The sequence below is a fragment of the Dama dama genome, chromosome 14, assembly GCF_033118175.1.
Source record: "Dama dama isolate Ldn47 chromosome 14, ASM3311817v1, whole genome shotgun sequence".
NCBI classification, from domain to species: domain Eukaryota; kingdom Metazoa; phylum Chordata; class Mammalia; order Artiodactyla; family Cervidae; genus Dama; species Dama dama.
The window spans coordinates 52,788,496-52,808,429 of record NC_083694.1 but is presented as its reverse complement, the minus strand read 5'-3'; the positions used below and the strand labels follow the sequence as shown (position 1 = coordinate 52,808,429).

The window sequence follows — 19,934 nt, the reverse complement described above, 5'->3', positions numbered from 1 at the left end:
CCACAGTTCAAAAGCATCAATTCTTCGGCGCTTGGCCTTCTTTATGGGTCCAACTCTCATATTCGTACATTACTACTGGAAAAATCATAGCCTGAGCTACCAACTGAAAATTCTGAGCACAGGTAAGTATTATCTTCTAATGTCACTAAACTGTCCTTAAAATAAAAGTGTTTTTGGAGAAAAGATGCATTTCTCTTGGGTAATCACCAATAAGACTTTTAATGGCCTCAGCCACCACTCTCTGCATTCTTAGAGTTCAGTTCTTTGTCCCTCGCCCTCACTCCCTGTCCTACAGTCTCTCAATCCCTATCTGTCCTCACTCTCTCTTTCACTGGTTCTATTCCATTATCTATCATGTTAACCACTCTCCTGCTATGAGCCTCATCTCCCTGACCCCGTGGTGAGGTAGGGTTAGAAGCTACCAGTCCAACAGAAATGACTATTAACAGTCAGAAATGCTGTGCCAGTTGTTAAGTCACTGGTACCCTGAAATTGGCCATGGTGGAAGTATTCTACCTGGAAGCTGGCAAAAGCTACAAATCAGAGACTCTCCCTTTACTCCTCCCTCTCATGCCCCCAAAGGTCTGACTTATTAGTGCACCACTGCCCAGGTTGCACTGCCCTCCTTTTGTCTAATGGTGGGAAACCTCAGTGATAGGTGAAACTAACTGCTTTCTTCAGGTATATATTTGGATTGGTGGGTGTTTCTAGAGAAACTCCCAAAAAAGTTGCAGATTTTTGCCATTATGAATTCATGATCTCCAACAGTTCAGCCCAAGAATTCTTTTGTGTTTTCTCAGTTAGTTCTTCCATTCTCTACAATACCTAAAAGTCTGTCTGTATTCTTTAGATCTCCAGCTCTACTACATTCTTAACAGAAATAAGAGAAATCTTTAAGTGGAATATAAGAATTCAATTTCCTTCAACCTTCCCTTCTCTTACCTAACCTACACATTTGTCTTTATTCCCCATCTACTCAGTCCCTCCTGCTGTAATGGAAAAAAAAGTACATTCTTTGATCTAGGTCTGTCTCTGTTGATATATGTTGAATCTTTAGCTTTTTCTCTTGTGGACCTTTCCTTCTTATTTGAAAATTAATGGTCTGGCCCCTGGATACCAGCCGTCATCATTCCTTGAGCCATCTTCCATTTCTTAAATATACCACACTCCCTCCCACCCCACAGCATCCACACGTTTCCTTCAGTCTGAAGGGCTTTATCATCTCAGTGCGAGAAAGCTTTACCTAATCCCCTGGGTCAGGTTCCTTTGCTCTCTGCTCTTCATATATCTTTATTATATCCCTTCTGAGCATTTGTCTCACTTTTGCAATTGTACATCTATTAAGACAATTATATAATTAATATCTTCTGCACAATATAAACTCCATGAGTTCTGGGAGTTTTTCTGCTTTTGCTCAACTTTGCATTCCCTGGGCCTAGCACAGTGCCTGGCATGTAGTAGATACTATATGAAGACATTGATTCATTGAGGGAATTTTAAGCATTTAAAGCCATCTTCCCCATCCTCCAAAACTTCATCTCAACTTCACATCTCTTGTACTTATGCTCTAGCTTGCTGGCTGTCATCCTCTGTTATCTCCCTATGCTAACCTCCTTAGAAGAAGTTGTCTCATCTTCCCTTTTCCATTGACTCACCTCCCATTTATTCCTTGAATCTTTGGCCATTATACATCATCACCCCACTGAAAATGCTGTCACTAAAGCACCTCTTTATCACTAACTGTTGCATGACATCCACTTCCACTCTCAGTACCTTACGTGAACTCTAAGCATCCTGGTTGGTTGAACTAACCAGGAAGAAGTTCAACTTCTTCCTTCTTGAAAATATACCTTTTCACACTTCACACTATTCTGGGTGTTGCCTTTCCAGTCTCACTAGCTTCTATGCCTCAGAGCATCTCTTATATGTTAATGAATCTATCCTCAACCCTTCTCTCTGCTCCTCTGAAAATTCACCCACTCCCATAGTTCAAATACTGATGACATCCAAATGACTACTTTCAGCTCAGATCTGACTTCCATTCCATACCTACTGCCTATTGGATAGTTTTATGTACTTGAATTTGAGATTGTAGATATACACCATGAGACTAACATGTCCCACACTTAACTCATTATCCTTGTAGTTTGTCCTTTGCTTGCCTTCATAAAGTGATTACTACCAAGTTGCCTAAGTAAGAATCCCGAGAGTCATTACTGACTCTCCTTCTCTGCCCTAAGCTCTCATTTAATCACTAGAATCTGCTGATTCTATCTCATGAATATTTCTGGAATCTGTCCACATCTCTTTAATACTAGTCTGGTCACTTATTAACTGGATTAATGCAACCACTCTTGAATTGGTCTGTTACCAATATCTAATCTTATCCATTTTAATCCGTTTTCCACACACCAGCCAGAAAAGCCTTTCTAAAACGTAAATCTGATCATTTATGTCTCCTATTCAAAACCCTTCAATCCATTCCCCTTTCCCCAGGATAAAATCCAAGTTGCTTACCACTGGATTACAGGGTTACACGGCTCTGTACCAGCTGTCTGGCCCCTGCTTATCTCTCTAGTCTTCCATCTATTCCCCTCATTCCATCGCTCCTCAAACCCTATTTTCCAATGAGGAACTGCATTTAGGTTTTGGACAACTCCATATATTCTCATTACCTCTGAGCCTTTGCATATTCTCTGCATGGAACTCCCCTCCCCCTGCCTCCACGTACTCCTTGTGCTGTGCTGTGCTGAGTCACTGGTCATGTCCAGCTCTTTGCGACCCTATGGACTGTAGCTCGCCAGGCTTCTCTGTCCATGGAATTCTCCAGGCAGGAATACTGGAGTGGGTTGCCATGCCCTCCCCCAGGGGATCTTCCCAACTCAAGGATCAAACAGAGGTCTCCTGCATTGCAGGTGGATTCTTTACCATCTAAGCCACCAGGGAAGCCACAGATGTACTCCTTAATTCCTGCTAATCCTTAGGTCTCATCTTAACTGTTAATTCCTCTGAAAAGTCTTCTTGCATAGCTCCTGGCACATAGTAGTTACTCAGTAAATGACCTTTTCCCTCTAATCTCCTTTTATTTTAATGTCAGACCACAGTTTTAATATTGTTCAAGTTATTTTACTAATAAAATACAAGTAATATAGGCTATTTTACTTTTCCAAACATTTTATTATGAAGATCTACTAAAAGAATATTTTGAATGATATGATGAACTTTACTGCTAATGGGGTTCATCATAACAGTGGCACTTATAACACTGTTTCAAACAAAAGTTAACTGGAGAAAAAAAGACATGCTCCCCAGCTTTTGGAGAATAATCCTCAGGAAAGGTTTTCACAGCCATAAAACTAACCTATTATAGTACTCTGACTTCTGTTATATTTTCTTCTAATTCATCTTTTTTTTTCCATCTTTTTGTTTTTATCAAAGCAATGACCACTAAATGAATGCCTCAATGTTTAAAAAAGCCAAAGTTTTAATATGTCATCATCTATATAAACAGTCTATTTGAAACATAAGGAGGCATGAAATATTGAATTAAGTCATATACAATGTCGAATAACTGGCAGTTTTTGACCAGTGGTGCCAGTGGTAAAGAAGCTGCCTGCCAGTGCAGGAGATATAAGAGACACAGGTTCGAACCTAGGTTGATGATCCCCTGAAGAAGGAAATGGCAACCCATTCCATTATTCTTGCCTAGAGAATCCCACGGAGAGAAGATCTTGGCAGGCTACAGTCCAGAGGGCCACAGAGAGTCAGACACAACTGAAACAACTTAGCATGCATTTAACCAACGAGACTGGTCATTTAATCAATTTAACCTAATACAATATGTGACTAATGTTGAATGAAAGTATGCGAAAAAAAAAAAATAACAAGAACAATTATAAAGATTATATGTATATTTGGACTGCAAGGAGATCAAATCAGTCAATCCTAAAGGAAATCAGTCCTGAATATACACTGGAAAGACTGATGCTGAAGTGGAAGATCAATGCTTTGGCCACCTGATGTGAAGAACTGACTCACTGGAAAAAGACCCTGATGCTGGGAAAGATTGAAGGCAGGAGGAGAGGGGATGGCAGAGGATGAGATGGTTGGATGGCATCATCGACTAAATGGACATGAGTTTGAGCAAGCTTTGGGAGCTGGTGATGAACAGGGAAGTCTGTGGCACAGTCCATGGGGTTGCAAAGAGTCGGACACAATTGAGGGACTGAACTGATATATATATACTTGAATATGTATAGGTACATTTATAAATTCTTATGCTCTAAAGAAATATCTATTTTCTTAATATGTTTAAGATGATCCCACAACACAAAAGTTAACTTCTTTGAGCCACTGAGTTGCCTTTAAGAATCCAATAAATGTTATATATTGTTTCACTAGGAAACAGAGGATGCTTAGAAGGTTATATAAAGAAATTCAAATTTCTAGTGACTCAGAGTCCATGAAGCCAAGATCCAAGTTTAAGAAGCTCTCCAATAGCAAAATTTTAAACTATATGCTAACAACTGAATAATGATATTCAACAAAATTTGCCTTCTTGTGAAAGTGCAAGATATTCATATATTAGTAACCAAATGATTTTTCAAAGTAAAGTCTAATGGGTAAACATATTTTCTCATTTTAGCCTGGTTGGATCATAGGAACAGAAGGAAAATCAGAATGATTTAAAGTCATGTTAGTAAATTTAAAAAAAAACACCAAAAATATTCCTGATATTTAGTATCACACAGGTTTCAGATGAATAAAGTTATTTATCAAATCCAATGTGCTTTATCAATAAATCCTGTTATCAACACACAGAGCTTCCAAGTTATTTTTTACCTATAACTGTTGCATTTATTTTAAAACCAGTCAGTTGACTGCAATTACTGGTTACCCAGTTTCTTTGATTTAGAGGACTGATTCATTTTGAAGGGTAATTAAATGAGAACATGTCCAAAGACTATATGATCATATACAAATACTATAGAAGTAATTAAAATTTTAAAAAATGGATTACTTTCAACAGAAGTTCTTTTCTTAATCTTAAACAGGTTGTGGATAAGAAATCATGAGTTCAACTTTTTTGCCTATTCCATACCATAGCTGCCTTTCTCTTTAAATGTTCCCTCTAATATGGAGCTTTGGTCTGTAAGTCCATCATTTCCTAACGTTTCCAGTTGCCGGCATATGCTGCTATAAAGATGGCACGATGACTCACATCCTTACCAGACTCCCACTCTCATTATTCAGTGTAACACCTCACCCTCCACAACCTCTTACAGTTGCAGTCTATCAGAATGGGGAAAGAGGAGGAGGGACCAGTAGTGGAACAGCCTGAGTTCTTTTTCAAAACTGTAAGCTGCTGTGAAATCCACTTAATGGGCTGTGACTAGCTCTCTGGTTTGGGGATTTGGAAGGGAAAGGAGAGAAGTTTAAAATGAAATAGAATATAATACAGTAGAAGAAAAAACATCAGAGTGCTTCATACATTATAACCATAAGTGTCACTCCAGGTATATATGTGTGAGTATGTATGAATGTTTAAGGTCTTGACATAAAGGCTATTTCAAAATGCAGGTGTTGGATGTCAATGTATGGCAAAAACCTCTACAATACTGTAAAGTAATCAGCCTCCAACTAATAAAAATAAATGGGGGGAAAAAATGCAGGCGTTGGTTAACAATCTTAAATTTTTATGTTGGAGATCTACCTTCTAGTCCCAGCATAAACCCTGAATACTGTACTATTTATGCCTTCCTTCTTTCAACTAAACCTCACACCCACCTCACAATCATGTTATAAATTAAAATGGTGTTCCTGTGGGTGGGCTTCCCTGGTGGCTCAGTGGTAAGAATCTGCCTGCCCAGGCAGGAGCTATGGGTTTGATCCCTAATCTGGGAAGACCCAGTGGAGAAGGAAATGGCTACTCACTCCAATATTCTTGCCTGGAAAACCCCATGGACAGAGGGGCCTGGTGGGCTACAGTCCATGGGGTTGGAAAGAGTCACATACAACAGTGGCTGACCAACCAACAACCAAACAGCCCTGTGGGTACTGTTTTATGTATCTAAGAAAAAGGTACTCTCCTTAGAAAACACAAAAAACTAACAAAATACACAAAACAAAATAACAACCCTATTATTATTTTTTAAAGAATTCTTATCTGTTCATATGCAAATAAATCACTGTGGCTGCACACAGCACTTTCATCCCAGGAACAATCCATTTAGATCATATTTTGAACTTGTTTTCTTTTTTTTTCTTTTTTTGAACTTGTTTTCTCACATTTATGTTTCAGTGTCTCTCAGATCTCATGTTTCTGGCTTGACAACTGTTAGTTACTTCCATCCTCTGAGGAGCTTCATAAATTATACTGGGCAAAAGTCTTTCCCTGTTACATTTCATATTTTAAAATCACTTTCCTGGGTTTTTTGTTTTCAGTGATTTCCCCATCATTCTAGATTTCCCTTGAAAACATTCACCTATACCTCTTAACTCTCTACTCTCTTTTTCTTAGAAATGAATGTTTTATTTTAATAGGTCCCTACAGCATTGCCCCAGGTTATAGTACTTCCTTCTGACAGCTCAGGAACAATAGACTGGATGAAGCCTATCTTTCAAACCTTCCACCCAACAAAATTCAGTCACCAGGACCATTGGAATGTATTTTCAACATTTACAGACAAACGTGGCTTCTGCTTAGTCATCTGATCTTAATCAAATAAAACAGTCAAAAAGGGTTTAAAAGTTTGCATTTCAGGATGAAGACTTTAGAGGTCTATCTTTCTTAATACCTTTGGAAAATGATCTCTTTGAATACAGAGTTCATTTGGAAGACAATATAATCTTTTTCTCCAGAGTTACTTACATTCAACATTGAGTTACATTTTCGAACATTTAGAATTTAGTTTAAAATAACTTAAAATTCAAACACAAGTCTAAGGACACCAGAAAAAAGAAAGTGTTACAGCGGGCATTGTGCTAAAGGGAAGTCTGTGTCAAAGCACATTTTCAGTCATGAGCTTAATAAGCCAATGGCTATTCTCTCTTATAACTGCTTCATCCCCAATCTGTGGAATCATTTTGGCTCCTTTTTCCCTCTCACACCCATGTTTAATACATCATGAAGTCCTGTCGGTTCTCTTTCAGAATATGTCCAGGTTCCAAGCACTTCCATTCTGTGTCTCTCCCCATTATGATCACCCTGGTCATCTGTCATCGTTTCTCAAGAGGGTTACTGCAAACACACATCTGATCTCCCTACTTCTACTCGTACCTTCCTCTTGTCTGTTTTCAACACAGTAAGCACTGTGATCCTCCAAAACCTCAGACAGATCTTCTTACTCTTTCACTCAAAATTCTGCAAGGGCTCCTCCATACAAAGCAAAGCCTATGCCCTTACAGTGGCCTTGTGAGCTAACTTCCTCTCCTATTGCCCTTGTTTTCATTCACTTCATTCCAGCTCTACACCGGTCTTCTTACCCGGCATGAGCCAGCCGTGGGGACTCTGAATCAGCTATTGCCTCTGCTGCAGTGCTCCTCCCCCAGACATCTCCATGACTAACTCATCTCTACCTTCAATGAGATCTACTCTATCTAACTGTAATGCTTCTTCTCCCCATCACCCCAATCTTGCTTATTTTGCCCTACTTTTTCTCTTTTGATAGCTATTTATCACCTTCTGACATATTAAGTATATTCTTTATTATGTTCATTGGTTACTGCTGTCTGTTTCCTTCTGCAAGAATGTAAAGTCTGCAAGACCTGGGATCTATGTTCAGAAAACAAATTTGTATTTTTGTCATGGTTAGGTTAAGATTTCCTAGAATATTCCAAAGGTACAAGAACTTACATCAGTAAATTGGTTCCAAATTTTTTTTCGAATGTACTATCTTGGTACTACCCCAGTGGTTAAGAATCTTTCTTCCAGTGCAGGGGATGTGGGTTCAATCCCTGGTCAGGGAACTATGACCCCACAGGCTTCAAGGCAACTAAGCCCAAGCACTGCAGCTAGAGAGCCTGCACCACAACAGAGACCCAGCCCAGCCCAAAAAACAAATATAGACTAAAAAAAAACTTAAAAAGCGCTATCTCACCTTAACACCACAATTCTCTAAATAGAGATTTCTATTTCAAGTTATTTATAAAATTTGTTTAGTTTTGTAAGACATGTGATAAGGAGCAATATATCACATATATCTGTCAGGTGTGGGATGGAAATGGGCAGATCAAGACAGAGCTTTCCAAGTCCCTTAGAGAAAGGAAAGCACGGCCTAAGCAGGGTGCTTTTCTTTTCTTTAACTCATAATCAAATTTATTTAGCTTAGTTTTGTTAAACTCACAATCAAGCTTATTTAACTTAGTTCTGTAAAGGAACAGAAACAAATTGGCACTATGATGGATGCTGGTGAATTACTGGATTAATTATAAAAGAAGCCCCAAATTAATTAAAATTATTATAAAACTTGATTGTATAATTTTTCTGTATCAGGAAATTATCAACTTTCTGACTATGATCATCAACAAACACCTCTAAAACTTATTTGATTCTTTCACCTAGTTTTTTTAAGTTCTATTTTTGCCCCCACATCAAAAAATAACAACTGGATTAAAGAATTCATATTGAACAACAAAACAGAACAAAAACCGGAGAGAAATTACGTAGCAAACCAGAAACCCATGGACAACATCTACTATCAAAGATGGCCACTAAGCATATCCATAAATTTCAAAATATAAGTAGGTAGGAACAAACACCACCACCATAAGTCCTGTATACTGTACATTCATTATCTGCAGCAGCAGGAAGCAGAAGAAAGCAATGGGACATCTAACAGGAAACTCCTCAACAGACACAGGTATTCACTGGAAAGCATTACATACCAAATCAAGAACAGCCACTGAAAATGAGAATGACTTTACCCAACTTAAAATCCAGTAAGAATTAAGCACAAAAAGCCCACGGATAGACCTGATGGAGTTGGAGCCACGTGACCCCTTTGGACTCCAGAAACTAATTCACCTAGAAATCCTCCTCTGACAGATCCCCAAGCCAACAGGAAAGTGGTGGGAAGGGTGCGTTTCTTGCTTGGCCCTAAAGAATCTTAAAATAGATGGCAAAATCTAAATACTAAGTCTGCTGCCGTGGAAACCACTAACAGAGCAGGCTACTCTAGAGGTCCACTTGTAAGATCGATGTTTGTCTTCCTCTTGTTACGATCTGAACCAGTCAAGGTTCACTCTAAGTCCTACTAGACGATACAGCCACTATAGATACAGACCACCTTGACAAAAATGTCTGAGAGAGACTAGGTCAGATACCACATCGCCTTCAACACAGTCAAAATCCAGCAACAAACAGAGGGTTTTACATAATTTGCCATGTTACTCTGCTTCAGGCTCCACCTTTATTACCTATAAATTCATATATCATACCTTAATGTTGCAAGCCTGCTCCATTAGCCTGCGTGCATTTTCCTCTGCCCTGTACCTCTTTGGAAGCTGGACTCTGAAGAACTTTAAGGCGCCTTCAAAATCAGCCTGCAGAAGATCTTCCTTTGAGGTCTACAAAACAATCACCAAGAATCGTCCATTACATTTTAACCTACATTCATAACAAACACATTGCAAAAGGAATTTCTATTTTCCTGAATTTTAACTTTTATTGGCCAAGATCTAGGTGAGGTCCAAAAATTTTTAGGAAGAGATTTCTAACTGCTTTAGTATAAGCTGAATAAGTCACCGTAAATCCTAGAAGTGACAAAGGAATTAATTAACAGGTTAACATATTTAATTTATATAACCTCTAGATTAGAATGATGGATCCTGGCAAAGCTAACCACACTATGGCTCTGGGAAAAGAAAAATGCCAGAAAAAGGAAAAAATTTGAACTCTGGGACACATCTGTGATTTTAACTTAGTGGGCATTTTAAGGAATTTTTAAACAAAGCTGGCTGAAGACACAGACAGTACAATTAAAGCACAGAAGAGTTACATAACAAACACCTAATGAGAGGATGACTTTTCAATTAATGACAATAGCAGCTCAAATGAAGAAAATAAGAAATTATTTAATATCTTAAAGACTTTTAAAAAAAGTAAATGAAGCAAACCACTTACCTACTGAATTTCTTATGAAAGCTACTTTTGCAAAATTTACTTAAGAAATAACAACTACTTATAAATATATGCATGCACAGAAAAAAGACTGAAAGGAAATAAAAGAAAATGTTTCTCTGAAGAGTGAGGTTAGTTTTTTTGTTCTTCTTCTTTATATTTTGCTATATTTCCTGTGGGAAAGATCTTATAATAAGAAAGCAATAAATGTTTTAATAAACAACTACACATAATCACTGGCAAATATTGAGACACAAATTATGAGACTGAGGCATACTGGGTACACTGAAATAGGCCAAATCAAAAAAAAAAAAAAATTAGGTGTTAAGAGTCAGCACTTAATTTTCAAAAAAGGCAGAAAGAAAATGATTAAAACAAACCAAAAAAAAAGTAGCTAGAAATCATAGAACTACATGAAAGTTCAAATTTTACTTTATTTAAATTCAAATGTAAAAGTGATTAACAACTACACTGAAAGACTAAAAGGAAGTCAGAGGATTTCTGCTCATAACAAGTTGTCATCATCACCACCCTGGTCTAAGTCATTGTTTCTCAGCTGAGTCATTCAGTAACTTCCCAGCTGGTCTCCCTCTTTCTCCCTCTCCTTACCGCAGCTAAATACTTTTTCAAATCACGCTGCTCTTCTGTGTAAAGCCCTCCAATGGTCCTTACTGTGCTCAGAATAAAATCCAAAATCATTACCATTACCTGCAAGACCCTTTATGACCTGGGGCCCTGCCTTCCCCTTCAAGATGATGTTGAATTGCATCTCTTTTCTTGGTCTCAAGTTCCAAGAACACTAGCCTTCTTACTGATTTGTTTTTTTTTTTTTTTGTACACACTGAGTTCATTCCTAACTGAAGGCTATTGCCTGTTATCTCTGTCTGGAATATTCTTCTCCCACATCTTCACTATGATAATAACTTTTTGTGATTTATATTTTAGCACAAATATAAGATTTGAGTTAGACCTTTTCTGAGCACTTAAATTCTTCCTCCTAGCCTATCAAGTCATTCTTCATCCAGTCGTTTTCTAGTTTTTTGTTTGTTTTCATCCTAAAGAAAGGGGACTTATTTGTCTTGTTCTTTACTGTATCCACAGTGATAAGACTAATGCCTAGATTATAGGAGGTACTCAACTAAAATTTACTGAATAACTGAATGAATCCTCCTTTCGTCTCTCTTTCACTCTACATATGTAATTTTTTCTCCCCTTCGCTTCTCTTTTAAATAGAAACATGTAAAATAAAATATTAATTCACACAGCAGGCATTTTCACAGGGGAGTAGGTTGGCCCAGGTTTAGATTCGTAAACTAGTAATCAGAAAATAGAGCCAGGCTAACAGTGCCAAGGGAAAAAACCAAGCTTCAGTAAACCTCAGACTTATTTCCTCCCTCATAGATACTGAAAGATGGTGGCAATAAGTAGTGGAGAGAATATTTAGCAGGATAAAGTGCTATCAACTCACCTTAACTGGAAAAGGCAGTTACTGGAAACAAATTCAGCCCAAAAGTGGGTCTCTTCAACTGAAATATCAACTGCCAAATTGTTGAGAAAGCATCCACCTACCAGTTATACCAGACATACCACATCCTATTTCACCTGTAACACTTGTTCTGATGATTAACTCTGGTAATTGTTGGGGAAAATTCAAGACAGGCTGCTTATAGAGTTTGTAGTGAAACAGGACTGGTAGCTTTCTTCATCATTCAAAACCTCTAAGCACACCTTTTCTATTGTCAGTGCAACTAACCTCTAGTTACCTACAAACAGATGATCCAAAATGGTGTGGAACAGTCTATCACCTGCAGGCAGAAAAGTTACCTAATTTTCTAACACTGCCCAAGGCCTAGTTTCAAGTCCAGCTTCTGAGATCATACAAAAGAAGAAAGATACAGCCCAACTCAGATGACATCTCTGGAAACCAAAATTCAGAGTACTCTGTGACTGGCCTTTTCAAAACATTGCTGGTGTTAACGAAGCTCCAGATTGCCTGAAAGTGTGAGTTGCTCATTTGTGTCCGACTCTTTGCAACCTGGTGGACTGTAGTTTGCCAGGCTACTCTGTCCATGGGATTCTCCAGGCATGATACTGGAGAAGATACTGGTAGCCATCCCCTTCTCCAGGGGATTTTCCTGACGCAGGGATTAAACCCATGTCTCCTGCATCGTAGGTAGATTCTTTATCGTCTGAGCCACCAGGGAAGCTTACTTCAAGCATACCCACTACTAAAAAGTCAAAAAATTATCAGATGCAAATTAGAAAGGAGATGTAGCACTTATTTGAGAGACAAATTGATTTTTATATTTGGGGGGTATCAGAAGTATACATGGGCTTCAGCCCACGGGGTCACAAAGAGTTGGACACTACCGAGTGAACTAAAAAAAAATCTTTATTTATTTATTTGGCTGCACCGGGTCTTAGCGGTGGCATGCACCCTCATGCCACATTGAAGATGGCGTGCATCTTCAATCTTCATTGTGGCATGTGGTATCTTTAGCTGTGGCATGGGAGATCTAGTTACCTGACCACCCAGGTCCTGTGCATTGGGATCGTGGAGTCTGAGCCACTGGACCCCCAGCAAAGTCCCAACATGGCAACTTTCATACTTGGGTCTTTAACTTCTTTAAAGAGTTACTAAGTTAGCCAAAAGGATTGTTCGGGTTTATGGAAAAACCTGAACGAACCTTTTGACCAATCCAATACAGTCTGTCTTCAGTGAGTAATCAATCCTTGCAGCAGTCAACAACAGAGGTAAAAATGGGAGAAAAACTTTCTCATCTGCTTTTTCATTCTCTCCTTAAAAGTAATGTTTTAAGGAAATTTACAAATTAAAAAAAAAAAAAACTAGGATACAGTTTGACAGCATAAGAAATCTGATCAAAATTAAACCTTAGATGGCTTCTGGAGGGACAGTGGGAGCATTTGGCTATAGGTGTATGTCAATGTTCGGCTTGACAGTCCTCCAGTTTCACCATGCACAGGGCCCAGAGTACCAGTACTGAGACTACAGCCAACACTGACATGTCATACAATGATCTGATAATAATTTCCCATGTCATATAAAAGAAGAAAGAAAAAATCTAGGAGGACAGGAAGATTTTGAACATGAGTAAAAGCTTCTCCTCTTTCTCCAAATTTCACACACTTACAGAGGAGTATGAACTCTGGCTGTATGCCACTGTTAATACCATTTTGGGAGTGTTTTTCCCACTGAAAAATTCAGTGCAAGAGTATCACATTTTCAAGTGATTAAAAAAATAAGAGAGAGAGAGAGAAGAAGGCAGGGTGGGTGGTAATGAACAGTTCTAACATTTGAATGTTAGCTCCAGATGCTTCTATTCCAAACCTCTCACTGTTCTCCAAAGACAAATCTTTCTTTAAAGGCCTCTGATAAGCAGCAAAATCTAGATTTGATTATTTTAGAGGATTATTTGGGGGGAAAAAAATCTAGGCACAGTTCTCTTTCTCACCTTCACTATATTCACCACAAATGGCTTTTTCTTCCTTTAGGCATAGAGTCTAACAGGATTTCCATTCCATTGAGCAAAGTTTCTGGAGGTCTGAGAATCATTTGGAAGTGTGGGCTTTAGAAGAGGACATTACTTAGCTGGTATCTAGGATACCTGTATCCCTTGCTTTGGTATTTTAATTTCACCAAAGAAACGTATGCTTGGTGGGTCTGCACACAGAATTTATGCCTTGTGGTAATATCTAAAGTGGAACACTGGTACTTGATTTATTAAAGGGAAATTATTCTTTACTAAGTGTACCTTTGAAGGATCATAAGCAAAAATTCCAAATGTGCTTGTGTTCCTGTAGTTTGATGGTACCTCTGTGCCTCAGGGAACAAAATATAAGGCTCAGAGTTCAAATCCACAACACTGTCTTGGTAAATCTTCATTTAATTTGATCTGTTTCATTAAGAAAAGTAACTGGCCTCATATGAAAAAAATACTACTGGGATCTTAAATGCAAAACAGGGATTTGTATGTGGTTAGCCCCTACATAGTCATATTGAAAACATGACTAAAAAGCTAAACTTCAGTTCCTTCCCTCCTGACTGGTAATGGAAAGATTACAACATTGCATGTGGCAGGATTCCTCTTAGGACCACCCTGGGCAGATTAACCATCGATCCCCTATCATTAGGCAGTCCAATAACACATGGCTGAACAATTGGACATCCCCCTGGTATACACTAAACTTTGAGCAATAACTCATTGGATAGCTGATCCCAATTCATAGCCATATTGCTAATTAAAGGGCATGTGATGTGATTTCTCAGAATGCAGAGTACCCTAATTCTATCAACAATCTTTTAAGCTGTGTAGCAAAGTCAGAAATTTCCAAATGGCCCTGCAGATAACTCAGCATACACTTTTCACATAGGCTGCAAGTGGCTCTATGACCTGTAATGTTCGAGCCCAGAACAACGTGAGGGCTGTACCTACTTGGGTACCTACTTTGGCAACCCAGCCAAGTTTGTACAGTTGCAACATATAGATGTCTATGAGCACCCCCACAGATCTGAACCTTGTGAAGATTATAGCTTTTACTGTTGACAATCATTCTACACTACAGGCAGTTTAAAGTCATCCCTGATGCAGATGTAGGTATGAGAGACATTTCTTGTTATTGATTTTATGTTTCCCTTCAAAATGCTAAAAATGTAAATGCCAAAGAAAGGCAGTACCAGTCATTGTAAAGTTATCAGTGGAAGCCTGTCAGAGACAAAGTTAAGCAGTCTGTAAGGATATAGAAATGCGTTAGATAAAAAACTGACTCCTTAAAGAGAAGCAGATAATTTGTTGAAATATATTTCAGCACTTCTCAATGTCAAAGCTCCTAAAATGCTTTTTATTTCACTGTTTAAAAAAAAACCCTCCTTTTTAATAGAATCATGATTCTTCAGTTTTCTACTTTATTAAGAAAAAAAAAAAAAGTGACTCAGGGAAACAAAATTCAAGTGAGCACTGATGACCTCACCTGGGCACTAAAATATATATTTTGAGCTCTTCCTTCTTAAATTACAAAGGAACTGTATTTCTCAAAAAATATCACCCCCTTCCCTATAACTGTATGCTGGTCACTGCATTCAACTTCACCTTGCAGTGATAAATAGACTCTTTTCAGGGTGAGAAACCCCTTATGTGCACAGCTACCTAACATGTCTGTTATGATGATATAGGAGAGATCCTATTTATTTGTAAATAGATACATTAAGACTAAGTTAATACTTGTAAAGATAGTATAAACAAAGATGAACTATACTAGAGGGAGATACGTGAGAGAGAGAGTTAAATTCAGTCAAGTCAATCTTGTACTTCTGGAAAGCCTCAAATATGAGAGAACCAAATGAAGGAACAGTCTAGAATGGTATTAAACTCCATTGTATAAAATAGACAAAGTGAAATTATTCTTGCCCAATTAACAGATAATGGTATAGGACTACTGTAGGCCAATTATATTATAGAACAGTTGCTAGGTATAGTTCTCAAACCGCTAAAAAGAAACCCTGCACCAGTGGGTATTGTGGGTATTTAATTTTAACCCTTGATGGGAAGTGAAGAAGAGTGAATTTTTTCTCTTCTTCAGGAAATTAAATTTTTAAAAAAAAGCAAATTGGACTTCCCAGACTCAGCACAGACCCAACAGCCCTAAGCTGTTTCCAGATAAACAGTTCAAACATTCCAGGAGAGAAATCTGTAATTTCCTAATCAATGATTTTTAGGGAATAAAATTCCCTACTAAAACAATCAAACTGGATATCAAATAGAGAGGTTAGAAAGCAAACCACACATAGTCTAGATAAGTCACAATAATGTCTGTTGTAAAATTTAACCCTTTGGAGACATAAATAACAGAATGCCTCCAACCAAGCATTTGGGTATCCTGGTTTACTACTAAGCCTGGCCAGCCATAAGACCTTTTTCTTTTTTGCTGCCAGAGAGATAATGCCACTGATGTGGGCTCAGAGAGGAGAGCCATATCTCCTCCAGTCAATTAAGGAGTGGCGTGGACCAGGCTCGGACAGGGCCCCAGGGCAGTGGCCACTCAGCACTTCCTTCCCGGTAGAGTGGGGAAGGAAATAGGAGACCACAAGCCTCTTCCGGGGATACAAGGAATTCTCACAGAGGGTGGCAGATTCTCTACAAATGAAGTTCAATGAAAAACAGTCTCACCGCCAGAAGCCGAGGCACAAACAGACGATGCCCCATCCCCAGAAGTTCCAGCACTCGACACGCATACTCATTCACCAGCTTGCTCCTCTCGTCGTGCATGTCCTGGGACTTTTTGACGGGAGCTGTGAGCTTAGCAGCTGGGGCTGGGCAGGGCACCCCTTCTTCCATGAGCAGTAAGTAGGTATCCAGAATGAGAAAGTGGGATCTCTTATCCACAATTTTGAGAACTGCGGTGGGAGGGGAGCCAGGCTTCGGTCTCCCCGGGAGCACGCACAAGCCAGTCTGTGGTGGGAATTGCCAGCTAACGTCTCCACGAGAAAAACATTTTGGCTAAATTATCCACTGTGAGAGAGCCCCAGAGTAGACTGGAAATGAAATCAAATGCTGATCTAAATTAAAAACAACGACAACAACAAAAAACAAAAAACGGCGAAAGCAATCGAACACAAGAAAATGGCCAAGAGTGATGCAGGAGAGTTCACATACATGTGTAAAAATGGACAAGATGCTTAGAAGGGTCTAGCATGAGAGAGTGTGTGAGTGTGTGTGTGTGTGTGTGTGTGCTGTGCATATGTGTGTGTGTGAGACGGTGTGTGTGTGTGTGAGTGTGTGTGAGAGAGAGAAGCGACAGCAGCAGCGGTAGCCAGGAAGCCAGGGCAGTTGTGAAGCTGCAAGGAGAAAAGGATGAGCTCATTGCAAGCCTTGGTTCGTGACAAGCAGCGCTGCTGCTGCTGCTGCTGCCTCTCGCTGTGAATCAGTAATGAAGGGGTAGGGAAGGAGGGGAGGGAAGAGAAGGAGGTAGGTGAATGAGCATGCAGACTGAGTCTCGGGGGAGAATGCTGTAATAGGAAGCCAATGGCGAGCCGCTGGGCAGATGCACTTCCCCTCCCAGTCCACCGTCAATCAGTGTTAGGCTGACAGCTTATGCTGTTGAATCCTAAACCCACAGACAGATGAACTAGCTTCTCCCAACGTGTGATGCTCACAGGAAAATCAGACAGTCTGCCGGCTAAAAGACTGACCTTTACTCACTCCTGCTTTCTAATAACGATGGATACCAGTCTGATTTTATACCACATATTAAAAGTGGGAGGCTCCAATTCTCGTTAGATCACTGAAATTTCTAACAGAAGAGGGGCTTAGGGGAAGATGACAAAGTATGGACAGAAGAGCAAGGACCGAGCAGCCAAGAAACGACACACCCTCAAGTTGAAGTGTTTATGCAGTAATGACTTTTTGTAGTGCTAGGATATGCAAAAGTAACTCGGCATTCTGGGGAGGCTGGCCGCAACTAAAAGGAAGATTTTTTAAAATTTATTTTTATTTTTTATTGAGGTATGGTTGATGTAAAATATTATGTAAGTTTCAGGTGCACAACACAGTGAAAATGAATATTTTTATAAATACACAATATGATAAAGCATAAAAACCTACAAAATTATAATAAAAGTATACCTTTAAGGAACTATTAAAGTTAAGATTCTCAAAGCAGAAATAACTTTCCTAACCTAAAGACTTTGATAAACACTCAGTCAATAGTTCTACACATTGTTTTGATATTTTCTGGTCTAGTCCTGCCTTGTATAAGACAACTGAGACTTATCCATAGTTTAAAATTTTACAATCTTAGTATTGCAGTTTTACATTAATTTCCTTGGTGTGAACGATCAGCTGTCACAAAATCAAGGCAAAAGGACAAGATCCCCACTTAGTGTAGTTTCTTAACTTTATCCTAACAATTAACTAACACATATCCAGAATCTTGGTGCTAAATCTCTAGAGTTGGTCATGAATACCAAACCAGCTTCTCCATACAAAACTGTAGCATGGTACAGAGAAATGGGGCTAGGAGAGCCAGAGCAAGTTCCCTCTCAGTCTTAGTTTCTTAACCTGACAAATAAGAGTTATGGATCTCATTTATTGGCATAAATCACAATCATCTCTCTGATAGTGATTACCAAAATACATTAATTACAGAACTGAAGACTAAGGGAAACGTTGCCTTCTTTAACAGAATATGGTTTGGTTTCTTTTTCCAAAGCTTCAGAAGAACATTATTTTGGTTAAACATTTAAAGTATTAATTAACAAAATATCTTAAATAAGATATACATATATTGCTGTCAAGCCCTCTATTTCTTCCAAAAATTATTTCTTAAAAAATATAAAGATTATAATGTAAAATTATCAAAGCCACTAGAAAAAAATATACATATATATATATTTCAGATCACTAAGGATTTGGAGAAAATGTCTGATAGGTTACCCAGGATGGCAGTTGGTTCAGCCAGAAGGGGAAAGAAGGAAGAGGTTCTGGGCCTCTCATATCCCTAACTACCCCTCACCAAAACAAACACACCCCCATCCCCACACATAAGAAACAGCTCCATTTTTATCTTCTTTACATAGTAGAGTTCTACATGAGCTTTTGTTTCAAAAGACTGTGTTATTGTGTGAAGAGCACTGCCTTAGTAGCTTCACATTTAAGAGCAAGGGGATATTTTGACCTGAACAAGAAGGAAGAATTCAGTGACTCCTTAGCTTAAAGGATTTTTTTTTAATCGACTTTTTTTTTTAAAGGATAGAGGAGTTGCTCCCATGTATGTGACTTGGTCTCAAAGAACACTAGTAGAAGCATTATTTTAAATTTATGTAAACCAGAAACAAAAAATTTATTATTCAAAAGAACTCTGGTAAAAAGAAGTAAAAAAGTAATCAAAAGACTTCGGAACTCTAGGGTTTGGCTCTGATGCACACAAAAGAAGTTAAAAATATATGTACTAAACATTAAGTGTAATAATTAAAATATGATATTTTAATGAGCAAACCAGGTCACACTTCAAACATTTAGGTACATTTAACAAGATGCTGTGTAAAAGACACTACAAACAGGTGGTAATACGTTTTAGTTTTCCCAATCTCTCCATCACCCTTCCCCTAATGTATGTATTATTCTTGAAGAGGGAAAAGGCGCAGTCAGCTGGGGCTCTGGGTGACTCCTGCTGGGATGGCAGAAGTATTTCTAGCGGGACGTGTCATGGGTCCAGGGCACACCTCCTCCAATCAGGCTAAGGAACTGGGGTCACACTGGGGCCCTACTGAAGGCACAGGGGATTAGAGGAAGGGGCAGGAGGACATGGGGGCAGGTCTAGGTGACTACTCCTACCAGCCCCTGAAGCAAGATCCTGAACCAGAAGGTGCAGAACTGGCAACAGTGGTGGGTGGAGAAGGTGGAGCTGCTGACATCCTGGTCAGAACTAGGTCCTAGGGCTTCATTCCCCGGACAGGCCAGTAGAGAGTGAAGATGAAGATGAGGAGGGAGCTACAGCACTGAGTGACCACAACACTGCCATTGACCCAGAACATAGCAAAGTTGGTGGAAAGGACAAAGGTGGCGACATCAAATGCCCGGTGGGAAGATGTGGTACAGAAGACCCACCAAGCCTGGCAGGTGTCCACTGTCTGCCAATGACCTCACTGGTCCTGTTTTCAAGTTGGCTGCCCCTTAAGAATAGGCTGTTGATCAGTATCAAGGAAAGTAATTATTCTACATTATCACTTGGTAAAAAGAAAGAATGTAACTAGTGATTTCTGAAGCCCTAGAAGAGTGAGTAATCTCAATGAGCATCT

The 19,934-nt window shown here is 39.0% G+C and overlaps 1 protein-coding gene across 4 annotated transcripts in view; it reads right to left on the bottom strand.

The window, feature by feature from the left end:
- Positions 1-19,934, bottom strand: part of RABGAP1L (RAB GTPase activating protein 1 like) — a 677,120-nt gene that overhangs the window by 132,612 nt on the left and 524,574 nt on the right. For 3 of the 4 annotated variants that reach the window (XM_061160751.1, XM_061160749.1, XM_061160750.1), the window contains exon 19: positions 9,439-9,567. In XM_061160751.1, coding sequence (XP_061016734.1) covers positions 9,439-9,567 — 129 coding nt within the window. Of the gene's footprint in view, positions 1-9,438; positions 9,568-16,305; positions 16,845-19,934 lie in introns of those variants that run through there. The other variant, XM_061160758.1, reaches the window with a different exon arrangement.